This window comes from Polypterus senegalus, chromosome 3 (assembly GCF_016835505.1).
Source record: "Polypterus senegalus isolate Bchr_013 chromosome 3, ASM1683550v1, whole genome shotgun sequence".
NCBI lineage: Eukaryota > Metazoa > Chordata > Cladistia > Polypteriformes > Polypteridae > Polypterus > Polypterus senegalus.
In genome coordinates this window covers 70094047-70113096 of record NC_053156.1, presented here as the reverse complement: position 1 = coordinate 70113096, position 19050 = coordinate 70094047, and the positions used below count along the sequence as shown (strand labels likewise).

Below are 19050 nucleotides of genomic sequence, written 5' to 3'. Positions count from 1 at the left end.
GTGTTAGTAAAACAATTCATCTTAACTTTAGTACTTCACCTAGAAAGGGTAAGTGCAGGTTTATATATAGTCGCTGCATAAATGCAAAACTAATAGCACTTTGCAAATAATGGCCCCATTAAAAAAATACAGGTAAAAGGTCAGGTAAGAAATCACTATTTTACACATTAAATGACAGTGGCATTTTGTTTTAAATTTGACAGCTAACCAACAAAACATACAGATAAGACATATTCATTCATTGACAAAAAAAAAAATAGTGCTCTTAAGGTACAGCTGTTTTGAAAATGTAAACTTAATGTTTGACTATAAGACAACAACTCTAATAATACTTATAAATGATTCACTCTGATATCAAGACTGTAAAGGCAAATTTCTAATGGCATGTTCCTATCATGGATACAACAAGCCGGAAATGCTGTTATCAAATGTCAAGGCCTTCAGATGTACATCTGAACAAGTCTGACTATCTTACTGCCACCTACAGCAGGACCTCTCCAGCATCCAAACAGGAAGTACTTGTGTGTGATTGGGGGTTGTCGTTTGTATGCTGTTTACATATTTTGTCCTTCCTCTTTTGTGCCACTACAAAGTTTCAGTTTCACCTTGGTGACAAATAAAGTTATCAATTTAAATCATGCGGTATAGTTCAGATATTTATTTAATTTTCAAATGCTTGGTGCTTTTTCTTAATGTTGTAAAGCTCATGTCATAGTTTATAATGGCAGTATTCCAAAGAAAATATTGTTTTCTTGAGGCCCATTAACATAAGAATGTAAGAAATCTTTTGGAAGAAAAAAACCCAGTTCTTTCAGATAGAGTTCAATAGAAAGCTGCATTTGAAATTAAGCTATAAATACTTTATAAATGCAATACTTAGAAATGCATTAATGATTTCCTGCAGCTGAATTTCTATGCATTTAATAAATAGTTTCAAAAATTGAATTTTAGCAGCTGTCACAGGTGTCCCCATTCTCATGTGAATAATTTGTTTCAAAGTAACAGCATGCATTTAGTCTACACTGTTTAAAATATAATAACAGGTGTTTAAATTATAGTTTCTTGCTATAGTTCATCTTCTTCATCATTCATGATATTTCAAACAATAAAGCCCTGGAATTATTGATGAAGGGGAAAAAATGATACAGTAGAGTATAACAAATTGAATCATATTTAAAATGGTCTGGTGAAGGATGCAATCCTTGCTTTGCTAGCAGCAAATAATGCTTTATAAACCAAATGTGATGTCTGTGCAGCAGCTGCCACATGAAATTGTCAAAAAATACTAATATTGTAAATTCTTGTGTACAGTTTTGGAGGAATATGTCCTTCCCTGCTGTATACATCTTTATGGTTAATTATTACATTCAGAGTTCATAAGCAATGCAAACCTTCACCTGAAGAGACTAATAATGACACCTCTACTAATGTGACTTGAGACTTTTAATTTAATTTAAATTTGGCACTAAATGAAAATTCTAAAAACAAGAAGTGACATTTTAGATTACCTTCACTCGTATTGCAGCTCCTGGAATACGCAGAAGGCCTTCTGTATCCAAACCTTCAGCTTCTATATGAGACAAGAGCTAAAAAATTAAACAAAATAAAGTATTAGATACATACTTAGGCTTAGATAATTACCTGTTTACCCACTTTTTATAAATGGCACCCATCAAAAGGTATTTTCCTGTGTATTTACTCTCAACAAAGAGGGTGCAAATGAGAAAGCAATGAATACAAAAACCAAAACAGAAGACACCCAACTCCAATCCTTGACAACCCTCAAATATGCTCAACAAACCCTTATACTGAGTTATCATAACTGCACAATCACACAAATTTGTTCATGAAAGTCTTTGCTAAAATGTTAAGAATTTTTTTTTTTAAGTTTTAAATCTACCATTTTACTTTAAGGTATCCTCATAAATATTAAATGACCTTCTAATATAATTTAGAATATACTTATATATATTTACAACATAAGAACTACACAGAACTTCACTTTCACTAATGATTCTACAGCAGGGGCTCTCCAGTCCTGGAGGGCCACAGTGGCTGCAGATTTTTGCTTTAAACACATTTTAACTTATTTACTAATAAAACAGTATGTTTATTTGGGCTTACTTTAGGTATTGTAACTCATTTGGTATGATTCAGACCCCTTAATTAAATATCTTAGTTTTAAACTGCTGTATTAAGGTTTTAATTGCTGCCTGTTTTCTTAACCAGCTATCAGATAATAATGAAGTGCAAAGGACAATGGATCCACCAGCTCTCCAGCTAACGTGCTTCTGTTTAAACCTTTGTATCAAGAAGTATCATATGAATCCGGTACCTTGCCTGATGAAGGGGCCTTAGCTGCCTCGAAAGCTTGCATTTGTAATCTATTTAGTTAGCTAATAAAAGGTGTCATTTCACCCTACTTTCTCCTGTATCAAGAAGTATCAATAATACATAATGTACAAAGCAATATTTTGAAATGGATGAGAGAGAAGGAAAGGACCAACAGGTACAAATCTATTCTACAAAACATAAGGATGATGATCTTAGAAAAAAAAAACCAAGTCGACAATATGATAAATGATTTGTCTTGGAAGAATGAAACCACTAACAAGCCATACATTTAAATAACAAGTTTTATTATCTGCTAGGCCTGGTTTCTAATTAGACAACTGCTTGTAATGAAAACCAGCACCTATGGAGGACTGGAGTTGAATACCACTGTTCCACACAATGTTTATTGTTTGCAGTTAAGTAAGTATCAGTTTGCTTTAATATAATTTTGTTTCAAGATTAAAAAATACATCACAGTTAATTTATACTGTATATTATGGACATTAAATCTTATTGTTTAATTAATTACTTGCTTAACTAAAGTTACTTATGATGTTAATACTGCTGGCATATGAATTACCAAACTTACTTTTTGTAATATAAGTGGCACCTTAGTACCCGGTACCTTCTTCTGGTCATGTTCCAGTAAAATGGTAAGAGGAACTCCAAAAAGTCCCGATTCTGCAGAGAGAGAGGAAAATATATACAAATAAATAAAAATGTATACAAAGTACCAATATATTTTTTTTGTTTTTGGTAACCCTTGTGTACATTCAAAAAATAGTTTTTTTTAAATATCCCCTATTCAAAAATATTATGTTATTAATAAATTACTATAAACTTTTAAGTAACTGTGAATGGGACTGTGCAGCTTGACCAATACTAAACAATTTATTTTCATTACAGTACACATGATTACAAGACGCAGACTAAAAAAGGATAAAGCATTAATTTAAGCACTGCAACAGTACACCTATATGTATTATTTGAGACTGACTATTCCATTCTGTTGTGGATTAATTATAGAATGTCTAACAATTTGTTTGAATTGCATTATTTTTACAACCACAGGAATAGAGGAACAGGGCTTTTCCTATGACACAACTTGCTTTTTTCACTTATCAAAGTAGGTTTTCTGTAAAAGATACATTATAAAAATAGGCTATCTGGAATTCCTTAACCAGCAGTAAATGGTAAATGGCCTGTATTTGATATAGCGCCTACTAGAGTTCAAGAACCCCCCTAGGCGCTTTACAACACAACAGTCATTCACCCATTCACACACACATTCATACGCTGGTGATGATAAGCTACTATGTAGCCACAGCTGCCCTGGGGCACACTGACAGAAGTGAGGCTGCCGAACACTGGCGCCACCAATCCTTCCGACCACCACCAGCAGGCAAGGTAGGTTAAGTGTCTTGCCCAAGGACACAACAGCTGCATTCTCATGCCGGGAGCCAGGATCGAACCTGCGACCCTCCGATTGCTGGACCACAGTACTCTTATACAATTTTGAACTATTATTGCACAACAGAGCAGATTATTATTTTTTATAAATATCAGTTGCTAAATGCAGGAAATAAACACAGACTAATACTGTATATGGAGTTGCTGGACAATTGAGGACATTTTTACATGTGTTAACAGTATGGATATAATACAGGTATGTTTGTACCAGCATCAAAAACTGTTCTGTGTATTTTTAAATGTGGTGTTAGTAAATATTAATTAATTCATTTTCTTTTAAGAAGAAAATACCTTTTAATTCAGTGTATATTATTACAAATTGAGAAAAAAATGATTCCGGAAAATTAATATGATGAGACTAAATGGAATCTATGATTGACCAGCAGTTGTTGGCCAGTTTTTTTTAGCTCTTAACCAGTCCTTTATTTAAACCATTTAGAGAGACAAATATAACCACACAATAATAAAACTAAGTTTATTATCACAGTTTCTTTTTGCTAATTCTGAGGAAACAGCAAAAATAATTTTTGGAAAAGCATAAAATGACATATATAAAGATTACATACATAAACAGAGTTTTATAATTCTACTTAAAATGCACTTTTGATAAATATTATTTTAAATGATTTTGCAAGAGAACTTTTAAATTGTCTAAATGACTGCCTGGCAGCAGTGTGGAAATGGACAGGTATACAGTGGTGCTTGAAAGTTTGTGAACCCTTTAGAATTTTTTATATTTCTGCATAAATACGACCTAAAACATCATCAGATTTTCACTCAAGTCCTAAAAGTAGATAAACAGAAACCAGTTAAACAAATGAGACACAAATATTATACTTGGTAATTTACTAATTAAGGAAAATGATCGAATATTATATATTTATGATTGGCAAAAGTATGTGAACCTTTGCTTTCAGTATCTGGTGTGACCCCCCTTGCAGCAATAACTACAACTAAACATTTATGGTAACTTTTGATCATTCCTGCACACCGGCCTGGAGGAATTTTAGCCCATTCCTCCATACAGAACAGCTTCAACTCTGGGATGTTGGTGGGTTTCCTCACATTAACTGCTCGCTTCAGGTCCTTCCACAACATTTTGATTGGATTAAGGTCAGGACTGTGACTTGGCCATTCCAAAACATTAACTTTATTCTTCTTTTACCATTCTTTGGTAGAACTGCTTAGGGTCATTGTCTTGCTGCATGACCCACCTTCTCTTGAGATTTGGTTCATGGACAGATGTCCTGACATTTTCCTTTAGAATTCTCTGATATAATTCAGAATTGATTGTTCCATTAATGAAGGCAAGCTGTCCTGGCCTAGATGCAGCAAAACAGGCCCAAACCATGATACTACCACCACTATGTTAAATAGATGGGATAAGGTTCTTATGCTGGAATGCAGTGTTTTCCTTTCTCCAAACATAATGCTTTTCATTTAAAACAAAAAGTTCTATTTTGGTCTCATCTGTCCACAAAACATTCTTCCAATAGCCTTCTGGTTTGTCCACATGATCTTTAGCAAACTGCAAACGAGCAGCTATGTTTTTTTTGGAGAGCAGTGGCTTTCTCCTTGCAACCCTGCCATGCACACCATTGTTGTTCAGTGTTCTCCTGATGGTGGACTCATGAACATGAACATTATCCAAAGTGAGAGAGGCCTTCAGTTGCTTAGAAGTTACCCTGGGGTCCTTTGTGACCTTGCTGACTATTATACACCTTGTTCTTGGAGTGATCTTTGTTGGTCGACCACTCCTGGGGAGGGTAACAATGGTCTTGAATTTCCTCAATTTGTACACAATCTGTCTGACTGTAGATTGCTGGAGTCCAAACTCTTTAGAGATGGTTTTGTAACCTTTTCCAGCCTGATGAGCATAAACAACTCTTTTTCTGAGGTCCTTAGAAATCTCTTTTGTCCGTGTCATGATATACTTCCACAGACATGTGTTGTGAAGAGCAGACTTTGATAGATTCCTGTTCTTTAAATAACAAAGGGTGCCCACTCACACCTGATTGTCATCCCATTGATTGAAAACACCTGACTCTGATTTCACCTTCAAACTAACTGCTAATCCTAGAGGTTCACATACTTTTGCCATTCACAAATATGTAATATTTTTCCTCAATAAATATATAACCAAGTATAACATTTTTGTCTAATTTCTTTAACTGGTTTCTCTTTATCTACTTTTAGGACTTGAGTGAAAATCTGATGATGTTTTAGGTCATATTTATGTAGAAATATAGAAAATTCTAAAGGGTACTTGCTGGGACATGGAAAAAACGTGAGATCAAATAAGTTTGAGGTTGAAGACCCCAGTTACTCTTCACCTGAAATTAGCAGTAGGCAGTGTTGATTTGTAGACCACTGTACTGTACATTTTAGCCAAAAGCACCAAAACCAGACAAAAAAACAGCAGCCAAGGATATCAAAACCTTTAAGAGCTACGATGAATACAGTGGTGCTGGAACACTAAGGATGATAAAAGTTTAAAGACTACTACTGTACTCCCAGTTCCCCATTAAATACAGACTTTACAGCATTGTTTCTTAAACTTTTTTTTCCCCCTTGTGACCCAAATTTGCACTCTAAGTGTCTTTGAGACACTGAATCCCTGCCCACAGTCATCTCACCTTGGGAGTGAAATAGGGGACAGTTCACCCAGAAAAATTGTCACCTATAGTTATCCCGGCAATGGGGGTTGGTCCCCATTCATCCCCGCGGGTAATAACAAAGCAATCTCAATTGCTTAAAGTGCCCAGTGACCCATCGCAAGACACTCTGCAAACCATACACGACCATTTACCACTAAATATAACTGTGAATCTTGACTCTGCACAACTCAAAATGAGTTCACTGTTTAAGGAACTATGTTCTAGAGTAAGGAGAATAGCTGGACAAAGGCACATTATCAGACAGGAAAGGAGGCCACATTTCAGCCAAATTTTTAAAGAAATTGTAGGTTATAAGCAGTACATGACTATGATAGTGAGGGGAAAGCAGAAGGTCACTTAACCAGACAGAATGATATGAATACAAGTTAGGTGGGACAAAACAATTAATGCAATCTTTTGTGTTTCTCTCAGTGATTATTCATGGTCACACTTTTGGTTTAATAAAAACATTTTTTGTATTATGACCTAAAGATTATCCACTACACTGAAATCTGATGACTGTAGAAGTCACTGCTTAAAGCTAAATTCACTGCTACATTTTTGGTACCATTTCACGATGTTGTTAGCTTTCTGACACACATTAAGTAGATTAGAAACTGGTTCATTAGTCCAGGCAAGGTGGTTTAAAATACACATCGTCATATAATAAAACAAAAGAATAAAGTACAATGTTGTGTTATTTTATCACTGTTATTAGCGTACAAACTGTAGCTTGTTTGTTATCCTGCCCAAGTTATGCATATGTTTTTACATATGTGATAGTGTTACAGTATGCATAACATACTAAAAAGTGCTCCTGACAAACTCATAGTCACAAACCTGGCTCCCACTAACTTACAATATTCAGAAAGACTTAAATATCCTCCCAAACAAAATGAACCTTTATTACCTCAGGACATGGACTTAATAATAACTGGCCACCGACTACTTGCCAGCTCTAATGACAGGCTGAGAACAGTGTGTGTGTGTGTGTGTGTGTGTGTGTGTGTGTGTGTGTGTGCATGTAACCACTCAATAAGAATGAGCGACTAGTTTGTCGCTGTGATCTGTGGACTTAATCTAATGGCCTCACCTTCAGAGACATATATAGTATGTGTGGTGGATGTGCATTTCTGACTACAGAGAACAGCTGCTGCACACAAAAAGCAGAATATTGAGCTAAAACTATAGTACTGTAGCTGTTTAAAATGCATTAATAAGACTCCTGTAGCTCTGACTTCCTGTGACCCTAACTTGAAGTAAGTATGCTGATAAAATGCATGGCTATTTATATATATAATTCACTAAGGCAAGATGCCCATGGAAAGGCAAGACACCCATGGAAAGCACGCTGGAAGGGGCGTGGATTCACTAAGCCGCCGACAAGTAAGAAACCTATGGCACACGCAGGAAGGAGCCATGGCCACCAACTCCAAGACCATTGGATACGACGACAACTCACAGAGCCACGCCGACCAACTCGGACACGACGATACAGAAAAAACGGCGTCATTTATGTTCGTCTGTCGTAGAGGCCACGTTGACTGTTCATAGAGGCATGTTTCTCGTGGAGGTGAATCGCCATATGCAGAGTGTAAAACGGTTTGCGAGGGGTATCCCATGGGATCCTTAAAACAATCCTTTACAACTGAGGTTAAAACACAATGAAGTAAGCAGTCTTTAAAAACAAGTTTTCGGTTACGATGCACAATCGCGTGCACCATAGCAAACTGTTTTACACACTACATACAGCAATTCGCATACGCGACAAAACATGCGTCTTCTTAGATGCTCCTGCAGGAACACGGAAAGTCTACGTGAGTCACAGGTGCATCTAGACTGTGCAAAGTGACGAGTTGGAGGTGGGCACATGAGCGATGGCGGTCCGCCAGTTTACAGTCACGGGCGATTGTGTGTTGGTTCGTTCCGTGCATGGTTACAATGTTGCTTTTCTTGCTGATTTCTTACATTACCGATTTTTCAAAATGTTAATTTTCTCCCTGTGCTTAAAAATCATTAAAAAAACGGCCTGATTATGCAGCGTATGGTACGCCGCGGGTTGGCTAGTATTACCTAAATCACTTCAAAGCTGGTAAATAACCAGTTGTTTATTTAATTAAAGTTTACTAAATGCTGAATATATAAATAAAAAAGTAACAAGTAATTGTTCTCTTTTAACAAACCAGAAAATAAAAAAGCATAAAATAAATAAAATTTAATATGCAAGGTGATATTGTTTTTCATTATAATGTATGTTGTGACAACTATAGGGGCATGCCAGCCACCCAACCAGACACAGACAAACACAAGAAGCACACTAATAAAAGCAGAAATGTTTTGTTTTTTTTCTTTTCACCTCATGGGAAACACCTTCCTCATTTCCAACAGGCATAACAGTGTCCAAAGCACTTCACACTACTTTGCTTCCCTTTTCTTTTCTCCTCCGGTCCTCCTCTGCAAGCTTTGTCTACCTTCCACCCAACTCTGGCTCCTTTTATATTTTACCCAGAAATAATTCAGGTGCTTGATGACTTACTTCCAGCAGCACTTCTGGGTATGGTGAAAGGATTGCCCATAAGGGCTCTGGAGGAACTGCAGCACCCCCTGGCAGTTCCCTTGGATCCCAACAGAGCTGTAACCAACTCCGTCACACATGAAGCCATGCGGGAGACTGAGGCACCGCTGCCACCCGGGGGGCTGCCATCTAGTGTTCCAGTGGAGGTAACACTGTTCACACTTGCTCCCCTGGTCCTTTCAAGGAAGAGGCATCCCGGCACGGCAAGAAACCCAGCCATCCATGACAATGTATAAAAAGCCAAAACTCAGGCTCAAAAACAATTGTGTGTAAAAGCACATTGAAGGATCATTAGCAAAAGCTGTATCAATTATTAGCTTAAATAGCAAACAGCTAAATTTCCCTACAATAGGTGGACGTCATCAGTAAAATACGCTACATGTTCATTTAATCATAATTCATCTGTTTTTGAGCTTGCTTAATCCTATTTAGGGCTGTGAAGATCAGAACATGTCCCTTTGGAATCAGATGTAAGCAAGAACCAACCCTACATGTGCACTATTGTAGCAGATTATATCAAATTAATTTTACAAATATTACTTTAATTTTCCAGAAGGAAAGGTTTATCTAAAACCAATGTCTAATGAATAATTTACATATATGCATATGATAGAATTTTTGCATAGCATCATATCACAAAAAACTGTATGTCTGTTATAAATTAAAGTTCCTAAAAACATCTAGGTAGCTTAAATTCTGACAGAGGCAAACAACGAACCACATTACCTTTATGTTTAATTTTCAGTGTTTTGTGAGATTTAAAATCAACTGCAAATGTATCAAAAAGAGCTGTCAGCTCAATGAGCGCCAAAGAATGAACTTTCCTCATATCTTGGGGAGCCAGGTCACCAATCTTTGTTGTACCCGTCTTGTCTTTCAATAATCTGAAATTCTTTAGGAAGACAAAATAAATACAAAATAAAGTGTATTCTGCACAATTTGATTTAACACTGTAGTACCAAATAGTACTAGTAACTATAGTAACTATTTACCTGATTCAAACAAAAATGATGGAGGTCATTCACAAAGCTGCAGCTTTCCAGCAGGTGGCACCATTAGACAAATATATAAAGCATAAGCAATTGAAATTATTTATTTTTGGGATATGTTATACACCATACCTACATTGTCAGAATAAATTCCATAATCTTAATATCAAAGTAGGTTAAAGTATTAGTTTTGAAAAATATTAAATGTTTCTTCTCTACATTGACTTTAAAATATTTAATACTGAGAAGTGTAAAATGTAAGACTTGCTGTGACTCATGTATTTATTGAAAGGATAACCTGAGAATATTCACATACAATGACTTTTTGTAATCAGTTATAAAAACTTTCAAATAGTTATTTGGAGACCTCATGGTACACATTAAAGAAAACATACTGTATACTTACAGGCATGTGAGTATCTTCCTCACTTGGAAGCTTATTATTCTTTGACCTCTCTTTGAAGCTGGCAGCTTGTTCAGAGAAGGATATCTCTAAATTGATATCAGTTTCTGTTCCTTGTCCACTCTGGACAGTGGGTTCTACACATTATTAAAAAAAAGAAAAATTATATGTTCTAACCATAAACATTTACAATTCATTCATATTTTGGCAAGGCACTTAATTTTCACATAGACTTTGAACCCTTAGTCAATAGATAATAGGTCGCTGCTGAACCTAGTGCAGTAACCTACTAGGATCACTATAGAGCAGAAGATACCTTAAATCCTGAACAAGGCCTATGTCCACTTGGATAGATGTTTTGTCAGTCTATTGTAGCAGATGCAAACATCTACCATATGTACCAATCGGCTGAGTCAATGGCAGTCCTACTGTTGAGTTGAGACAACTAACTGATAAAGAAGGTTAGGCTTTCCTAGAAGTCATCAAAAATCTCTAGAGGCAGTAGCTGAGAGGAAAAATTACTGACCATTATTAACAATAACATCTAAGAAGAAGTGGAGAACCTTCAGTGAAAGATGTATCATATAAGTACCATACAGTAGAAAGAATAGTAAACATAATAATTTCTTCCAGAAGCTGTAATACACTCATTTTTTCCTGTCACAATGTCCTGCATTGTATGATCTCTGCAGTAACCTCTGTACTTTCAGGATAAACAAAGCTTACTTCACTAGAGAGCTATCATATGTTTGATGCAGGATCCCTGGTGAATCTGTAATGGCTTGGATTTTTCTCCTTTTTCTTTGGAGATCTGTAAACATTAACAATGTCAAACAGTAGATGCTATAATTATGAAACTTTTCTGTTAGTTATACCCAATTATAGACTACTAAATCAAAAACATATTTCTTAGTGGAAATGTTTGTTCATAAAGTGGAAATGTTTGTTCATAGAGGCTAGTGATACCACTAACTGTAGGCAACTGAGTACTTGTTGGCCATCAAAAAAGAAAAACATCTTTTATCAGAGTGCATAATGTATGCTGGCCTTGTGTGGGATTTCTCTCTCTACTGGATTCTAAAAGGCAAAACTGGAACATTTGTGTTTGTATTCAGAAAGGGAGAAAACTTCAGGAAGGAAAATTAAGACACACTGAAGCTTGTGCCCATGCAGTAAGTTAATACTACATGCAGGGCTGTTATGTGTAAAAGCCAATCAATGAAAAAAGGCAGAACAATGTGGGTAAAGGTAAGCTTCAGTGTGAAAGTAAGCAATCACTTGATGAGAAAATTTTCAATCCAGTTCATGATCAAAAGAAGCCAGAGTTTACCCAACCGGTACCAGTCTATAGCAGGGACTACTCATGTACAGAAATGCACTCACACTGAGGCCAATTTAGAATTTAAGAACCTAATATGCAAATTTATTGGAAATTGGATCACAACCACAGCACCAATAGAACAGCCTATATAGACAGAGAGGAAATGCAAACTTCTCATAAACAGCAGCTAAGACAGAAGACTCAAACCTCCGATACTGGATTAATGAAGCAGCAGTGCCAAGAACTGTGCCACCAAACCATCCTAAGCTTTTTTTTAATAGTTTTTAGACTTTTTTGGGTTTTTTTGCACAATGCACAGCCCATTACTTATCAGTTGTGCTTGCAAATACCGCAAATGGTGTGTTCCACACACAGAAATAAGATGATAGCAGTCCAAAATTCATATTTCTCAGCACGCTTACACTTAAACTGCTAATATAACATTTACATTCAGTGATTACTAATCCAAAAAGATTATGCTAGATAAATGGTGTGTACAGTCCCATGACTATAAACAAAATCAGTTTTAAAGCACTTGTAAGTGTTGGTGGTTGATATGGAAAGTTACTGAAGGAAAGGTTCATTTATATATGGCAGCATAAATATCCCTGCTTGGCATTAGAGTGTAGAGTCACTGAAGTGACTTTAGCTGCAGGTGGAAGTCCCATTTTACTTTATGTTGCCAAGCAGAGTTGTGTTGCCCGTCGAAAGCGATGTGAAGAAGGTGTCTGTTGCTACGGTCCTGCCTTTGTCCAGTCTGATAGTGGTCACAGGACATCGTCTCTTTGATTGCCTGTACAACAAATAGTTCTGAGCGGGCATCAGCCAGAGTGCTGCTCTTGTGGAAAGAATGGAGATAAATGTCATCAACTCAGAGAAGGAGAGGCATTGTATTATTATTATATTGTAGAAATAATAATAATAAAAATAATAATAGCAGCTCACTACTCAAAATCCAGAGTGCCTGGTCTCGAACCCAGGACCTTCAGGATATAGGGGAGCAGTTCTTACTTCTACACCATTCAAGAATACGTGTAAACTCCCTGTCCATTGACATTTAAGCTTGAATTTTTAACTCATTGTTAGCCCCATGTAAATTGAATGCTTTTATATTTCTTTGGTTATCTTCTTGAATAAAAGTACACGTTTATTTGATATTTGGACTAAAGTCTTCACACATTACGTACTTCACGTCACTATTGGTATAACATGGAAAAAGGTTCTGCTTTAGGTATGTGTTGAGCATTTCTTGCATTTCCTTTCATCCTACACTTACCCAGATCTTTGTAGACGCGGAACACACATGAAATGTATGTATTCCAAATAACGATATACTGTATTGTTTACCCTGTACAACTCCAGATCTCCCACGCAGATAAGCAGCCTTGGCTTGAGCTGGGAGAACTTTTTGCCCGAGCTGAGCTCCATCAAGGCAGGGGATGCGACAGCAGCCTGCTTGCTGCTTGTGCTGATTAACACATTTACAAAACAAATGATGCCGATGGAAAGGTGCGAAGGGATTTAAGGTGGGCCAGGATTGCAAGTTTTTTCATAGGCTTCAGGAATTCTAGTGTTAAAAATACTGTTGTGACTCTGACTTATGAGCAAACAGGCATGTGAGAATGGGGCAGAGTTAGGTGCTGGAGAAGCATAAAGGAACTGAAAATGAATGAGTAGACAGGCAGCAAAGTCAGGAGATCTCCCAAAGACTTCAATTTTCTGAGGTCTGACAGCATAATTACATTGGAATACTATCAATAAAGGTCTTTCAAGGACAGTTGTTTACATTTCTGTCTGTTCTTCCTCTAAAATACCTCAGTTTATTAAAGAACATTGAATCTGTTGTCACACACATGCGAGTAGGAGGCAGCTAAAGGGTCTGAGTAAGTGTAATGAAACATCTGACCAGGGGGCGGCGGAGTGCACTGACTATCTTTCTCAGTTCCCTACAGACCCTTCCCGGGAAATCCTGCAAGGTTCCGGCGTCTCAGAAAACATCACTTCGAAGGCAGCCTCTTTGATGACGTCACTTTCGAAGCTAATCCCTTTGATGACATCAGTTCCTCTCCAAACCTTTAAAGCCTCCATCTTGGGCTACTATAGCCAGTTCTCTTGTGGACTCTGTTCTATGCACATCGTGCTTCAAAAACAAACTTTTGCAGCTGGGAAAAACAATATATAGGTGGCTGCCCCAAACCTTTATGATGTCTTTGGCCTATTATTAAAACACTGTTAAGGAAGGTGAATGTTGCAGGTGTCAAAGATCTGCCCGATTTTATAATACCAAATTTTAGTACAATGTATTCATTATCACTAATAAAGGGGAGTGTGGTAAACAGAAAATTGTGTGTTGATGGGAGAACCTTTTGTATATTGCTATTAGAAAGAACCTTACACTTAATATTTTCCAGATTCAGAACTATGACAGTGGACAAGAAATAGCACTGTATCTGAGTTTCATTATGACTGTAAATTTCCTTTGACTTAAGTCAGAGGTGTTGTCAGATAACAATAATGCACTCCTATTGAATGTAAGTGATCTTGAGAATTGTGGCAATAAAAGTATCAGTTGTTGTTTATTTACAACTGCTTGGGTAGCTAGTACTGTAGAGAAAAATCACATACTGGGGGTTTAACTGATGAAAGATTAAGTGTCATTATAGTGTGATGCAGGAGAGATGTAACCAAAAGAGGAAATTGATTTAACCATACTGGATACTAGTATTGATGACAATTTGGAGACGAAAAATGTGACTGATGATACAACAAATATTATTAGTGAGTCAAATAACACTGTGGGTCGAGTTGTTCAACCCATTTCAAGACTAACTGAAACTATGCAGTTGCATTTATACCTATCAGTATATATTGAGATTAATATGTCAAGTATGATGCACACAATATGCACACACAGGTATAGTGAATTAAGGGGATAACCTAACCTATTTCTTCACTAATCCAATTAAGAATAGTTAGGAATTTACAGGACTGATATATACGATGAATGCCTGTATACTTTGTACAAATCAGTTAAAGAATACAAAAGGGTTAAGGTGTACTGATGGTGACAAGTATACCTAAAAGCCTGGGGATGTTAAAGTTTCATTTTCAGTAGGAGATGGTGTCATTACAGAACTGAGAGGTAGTTACTATAACACTAAAAACCCCACCACATAAATGGAACTTTCCTAAGGAAAAGTCTTGCTCCAAAATTACACTTTGACTAGCTGCCAACAGACTGTTTAGATTAATTCACATGCTAGTTAGGACAACCTAAGCAGCAGGGTACATGTGGTCACAGCAGCTCTAGAATTTGATTTGTCATTTAGAGGTTGATCAGGCACCTCTCTAGCTGGCTAAAAAACACAACCTTTTCATTCATGGCAAAAAATAATTGATGGGGAGCTTATCCAAATGTTCAGAATTCACAAACATATAGACAAGGTGAATGCAGCATATTCTTACCACATAAATGTTAAAAAATGCTTTTCTTTTCTTATATTATTATTGTTATTGTTGTTTTATTATTAATTGTATGTATGTTAAATTGTTTGACATTATGTACCTGATTTAGTCTCCAATGAACAAAATACATTAATTTTATTGTTGCTGTTATATACATTGTGTGCTTTGTAGCAGTGCAAATACTTTGAGTGATTGACCCTGCATTCTTCAACATCTGAAAGTTTTCTTTTCAGTCTGTTGTTACTGATTTTGCTAGAGGATTGCAGTTATTGAACACATTAAAAAAAAGTTAACCATTTAACAAAGTGGTCTACAGTATGTGAGACTTTCCCAGACACCACCAGTCAGAAACCACATCTTCTTAAAACACACACGTTTATTTATCATTAATAAAGACAGGATTAAAGTCCTGAACACCACACAATGCACACAGCTAATCAATCACCAAAATAATCACTTCTTTTCCTCAGCTTCATCCTGCTCCCACTCCCGACTGAAGCTCCCCGACTGTAGGAAGGCGGCCCCTTTTATTCCCACCTGGATGTGCTCCAGGTGGCTAATAACGTCCTTCTGGCAGCACTTCCTGGTGTGGCGGAAGTGCTGCCCTTTGAACCGGAAGCACTCCGGGCATCCCTGGCAGGTTCCTCCGCCATCTTGCTGAGTGTGGCAGAAGTAACTGTTTCAGGGTCCCACGAGGCTTAAGTTGCCCCCTGGCGGTGGCCACGGGTCCCAACGGGTTAAAAGCTTTCCCTCTTCTCCCGTGGTCCTCTCCTAATCGAAGGCTGTTATCCCCTCGTGACCCGGAAGCTATTAATGCCTCCTTCCGGTCCTTTCAGGCATCCTGGCCAGGTAAAACCCCAGACATCTCTGACAAGTACTTTATTAAAAGTTTTATAAATGAAACAAAGGCTTTAATTTGTTTTCTTAACAAGAAGTAAGTTATGATACACCAAATAGATAATGTGCTTTAATAACAGTTCTTCAAATAGTAATTATTCTTTTCAGATCTCAGAATTATAATTTGTCCATCTGGCCATTACATACAGTACAGGCCAAAAGTTTGGACACACCTCCTCATTCAATGTGTTTTCTTTATTTTCATGACCATTTACATTGGTAGATTCTCACTGAAGGCATCAAAACTATGAATGAACACATGTGGAGTTATGTACTTAACAAAAAAAGGTGAAATAACTGAAAACATGTTTTATATTCTAGTTTCTTCAAAATAGCCACCCTTTGCTCTGATTACTGCTTTGCACACTCTTGGCATTCTCTTGATGAGCTTCAACAGGTAGTCACCTGAAATGGTTTTCACTTCACAGGTGTGCCTTATCAGGGTTATTTAGTGGAATTTCTTGCTTTATCAATGGGGTTGGGACCAGCAGTTGTGTTGTGCAGAAGTGAGGTTAGTTAGACGATCATTTATTTTTCAACAGGACAATGACCCCAAACACACCTCCAGGCTGTGTAAGGGCTATTTGACCAAGAAGGAGAGTGATGGAGTGCTGTAAATGGTCATGAAAATAAAGAAAACACATTGAATGACGAGGTGTGTCCAAACTTTTGGCCTGTACTGTACATCCAACCCATTTGCAGTGTCCGGTCTTGCTCCTGAAGAAATCTGTAGAATTTAATATATGATTTACATTGCAAGACAATTTGAGAAAAAAAAAACTTGAAATAACTTTTAACATAACAAGAAAATTGATGGTGTCTGACTGGCCTAGATGGAGTTTTACACAAACTTAGAGCCACAAAGGAGGGTAAGTGTTCACTAAAAAGTATGGAGCAAGATTATAGAATTCTAGGAAAATTGGGAAAAGATCTCACTTTCATAACAGTTTTACATAGTGTAAGCTACAATGAAAGTTATACTTGGCACTTACAGGCATATAAAATTATAAATTGTAACAGAACTTTGAAGACTTTATATAATCAAATAGTAGAACAATGTAATCAAACCTTCCAGAACTCTAAAAACAAAAAACTATTGATGAGATCAAAACATTTATTTTAATATCCTTATTTTTTTCATTCACCTAAATTATATGCAAAACAAAGTCCAGATGTGAAGGTATTAAATGTACCACTTCCCTTAATTTTACTTTATTTGAAATGTTTTATTGACATAAAGCTTTCATTACAATGCATACTCTACAGATTAATAAGATATACCACACTATACCTTATTTACATCAGGCATCCCCTCAGGATCCTAATGTGCTACCTTAGTCTCCACTGACAGGTAATGTGTTCCACGTACTGGACATGCAGGTTTCCGCTGAGCTTCTAACACAATGATACAGATACTATTTCTAATCCAAGTCAGTGCTCTAGTAACTGTATTTCCAATTAAAATGTAATTAACACGACTAAATATTTCCCTGTCTGATATCATGAGGTTTCAGTGTTTTATTGGTATTAAAAAGAAATTATGCTTGCAATCAATTTTTAAAAATGTTATATTATATTTCTAATTTCACAATAAGTTTTTAGTTTCCTCTTTTTTTGCTGCTATTGCATTAAGCATTTCATTCTATACAGTACATTTGAGGTGAGTTATCATATTTATATTAAACTGATAATCAAAACCTGTGTAGCATTTCAAGCCAATAAACTGGACCAAGATAATTATAATTTTGAACAGACATTTTATGTTATGCCTCTGTTTGTAGTCTGAAATAAGATGCATCACTGCTAATTAGGTAACAGAGTGTTCCACTATCCATATGGTGCTTTAACAAAATGTATTCAAAATTACTCTGAATTCATTGTTTTAGATGTGTCTTGTTGCTGCTCTTTACGCTTGTTTTGGACATACTTTGAAACTTAACAGAAAACTGCCATTTTTCCATGATATCATAATAGGGCTTGATGGAGATACATAGCAGGGTGGCACGGTGGCGCAGTGGTAGCGCTGCTACCTCGCAGTTAGTAGACCCGGGTCCTCCCTGCGTGGAGTTTGCATGTTCTCCACGTGTCTGCGCGGGTTTCCTCCGGGCACTCCGGTTTCCTCCCACAGTCCAAAGACATGCAGGTTAGGTGGATTGGCGATTCTAAATTGGCCCTAGTGTGTGCTTGGTGTTTGTGTGTGTGTCCTGCGGTGGGTTGGCACCCTGCCCGGGATTGGTTCCTGTGTTGGCTGGGATTGGCTCCAGCAGACCCCCGTGACCCCGTGTTCGGATTCAGCGGGTTGGAAAATGGATGGATGGATGGAGATACATAGCTAAAAATACAAAAGGCCTTTGTGGGGGGGCATGCTTTATCCTTTTAACGTAAAGATTTCAGGTAAGAGACTAAAGCCAGAGTCTTATGCTTAAAATGAATTCCCATGTGAATGACTTGATGACAATGAATTAGTACTGTCGGCTCTCCTGTAAAGAAACAGGTATGTGCACTTGATTTATGCAAGAAAAGGAGAACTGCTTCCTTTTATTAGACTTTTTTTAAAAAGTATCCTCCTCAGTTTAGTTTACTTTTTGAAAAAACAAGTTTTCAGTTGCTATTCTGGCACATTTGTAAAGGGCCCTGTTGCAAAAATTGAAATTTACAAGAAGCATCTCAGATGAATATGTACACTTAAATGAAGCTTGTTATCTTTTGCTAATTAGGTGATGGACACTTGGAAAAAGAGCTCACTCTCTCTCTCTCATAAGAAATCAATCTTTTCAATTAGAGGTATATAATCTGTAGCAAAGAAACTGGGCCATCTGGGAAATGTCATCTGGAACTGAAAGAAGACTGAATGAGCCCACAAAGGTTGTATAATTATTTGTACTGCTTACAGTTGCTCCAATTGGTTATTATGCAAATAAATACAATTTTCAAATAAA

At 36.8% G+C, this 19050-nt stretch overlaps 1 protein-coding gene across 2 annotated transcripts in view; it reads right to left on the bottom strand.

Moving 5' to 3' along the window:
• arhgap18 (Rho GTPase activating protein 18) overlaps window positions 1–19050 on the bottom strand; it is a 119722-nt gene that overhangs the window by 36812 nt on the left and 63860 nt on the right. For both annotated transcript variants that reach the window (XM_039747469.1, XM_039747470.1), the window contains exons 5-8: window positions 10432–10565; window positions 9763–9928; window positions 2924–3015; window positions 1509–1586 (exon numbers count right to left, since the gene is read on the bottom strand). In XM_039747469.1, coding sequence (XP_039603403.1) covers window positions 1509–1586; window positions 2924–3015; window positions 9763–9928; window positions 10432–10565 — 470 coding nt within the window. The remainder of the gene's footprint in view (window positions 1–1508; window positions 1587–2923; window positions 3016–9762; window positions 9929–10431; window positions 10566–19050) is intronic.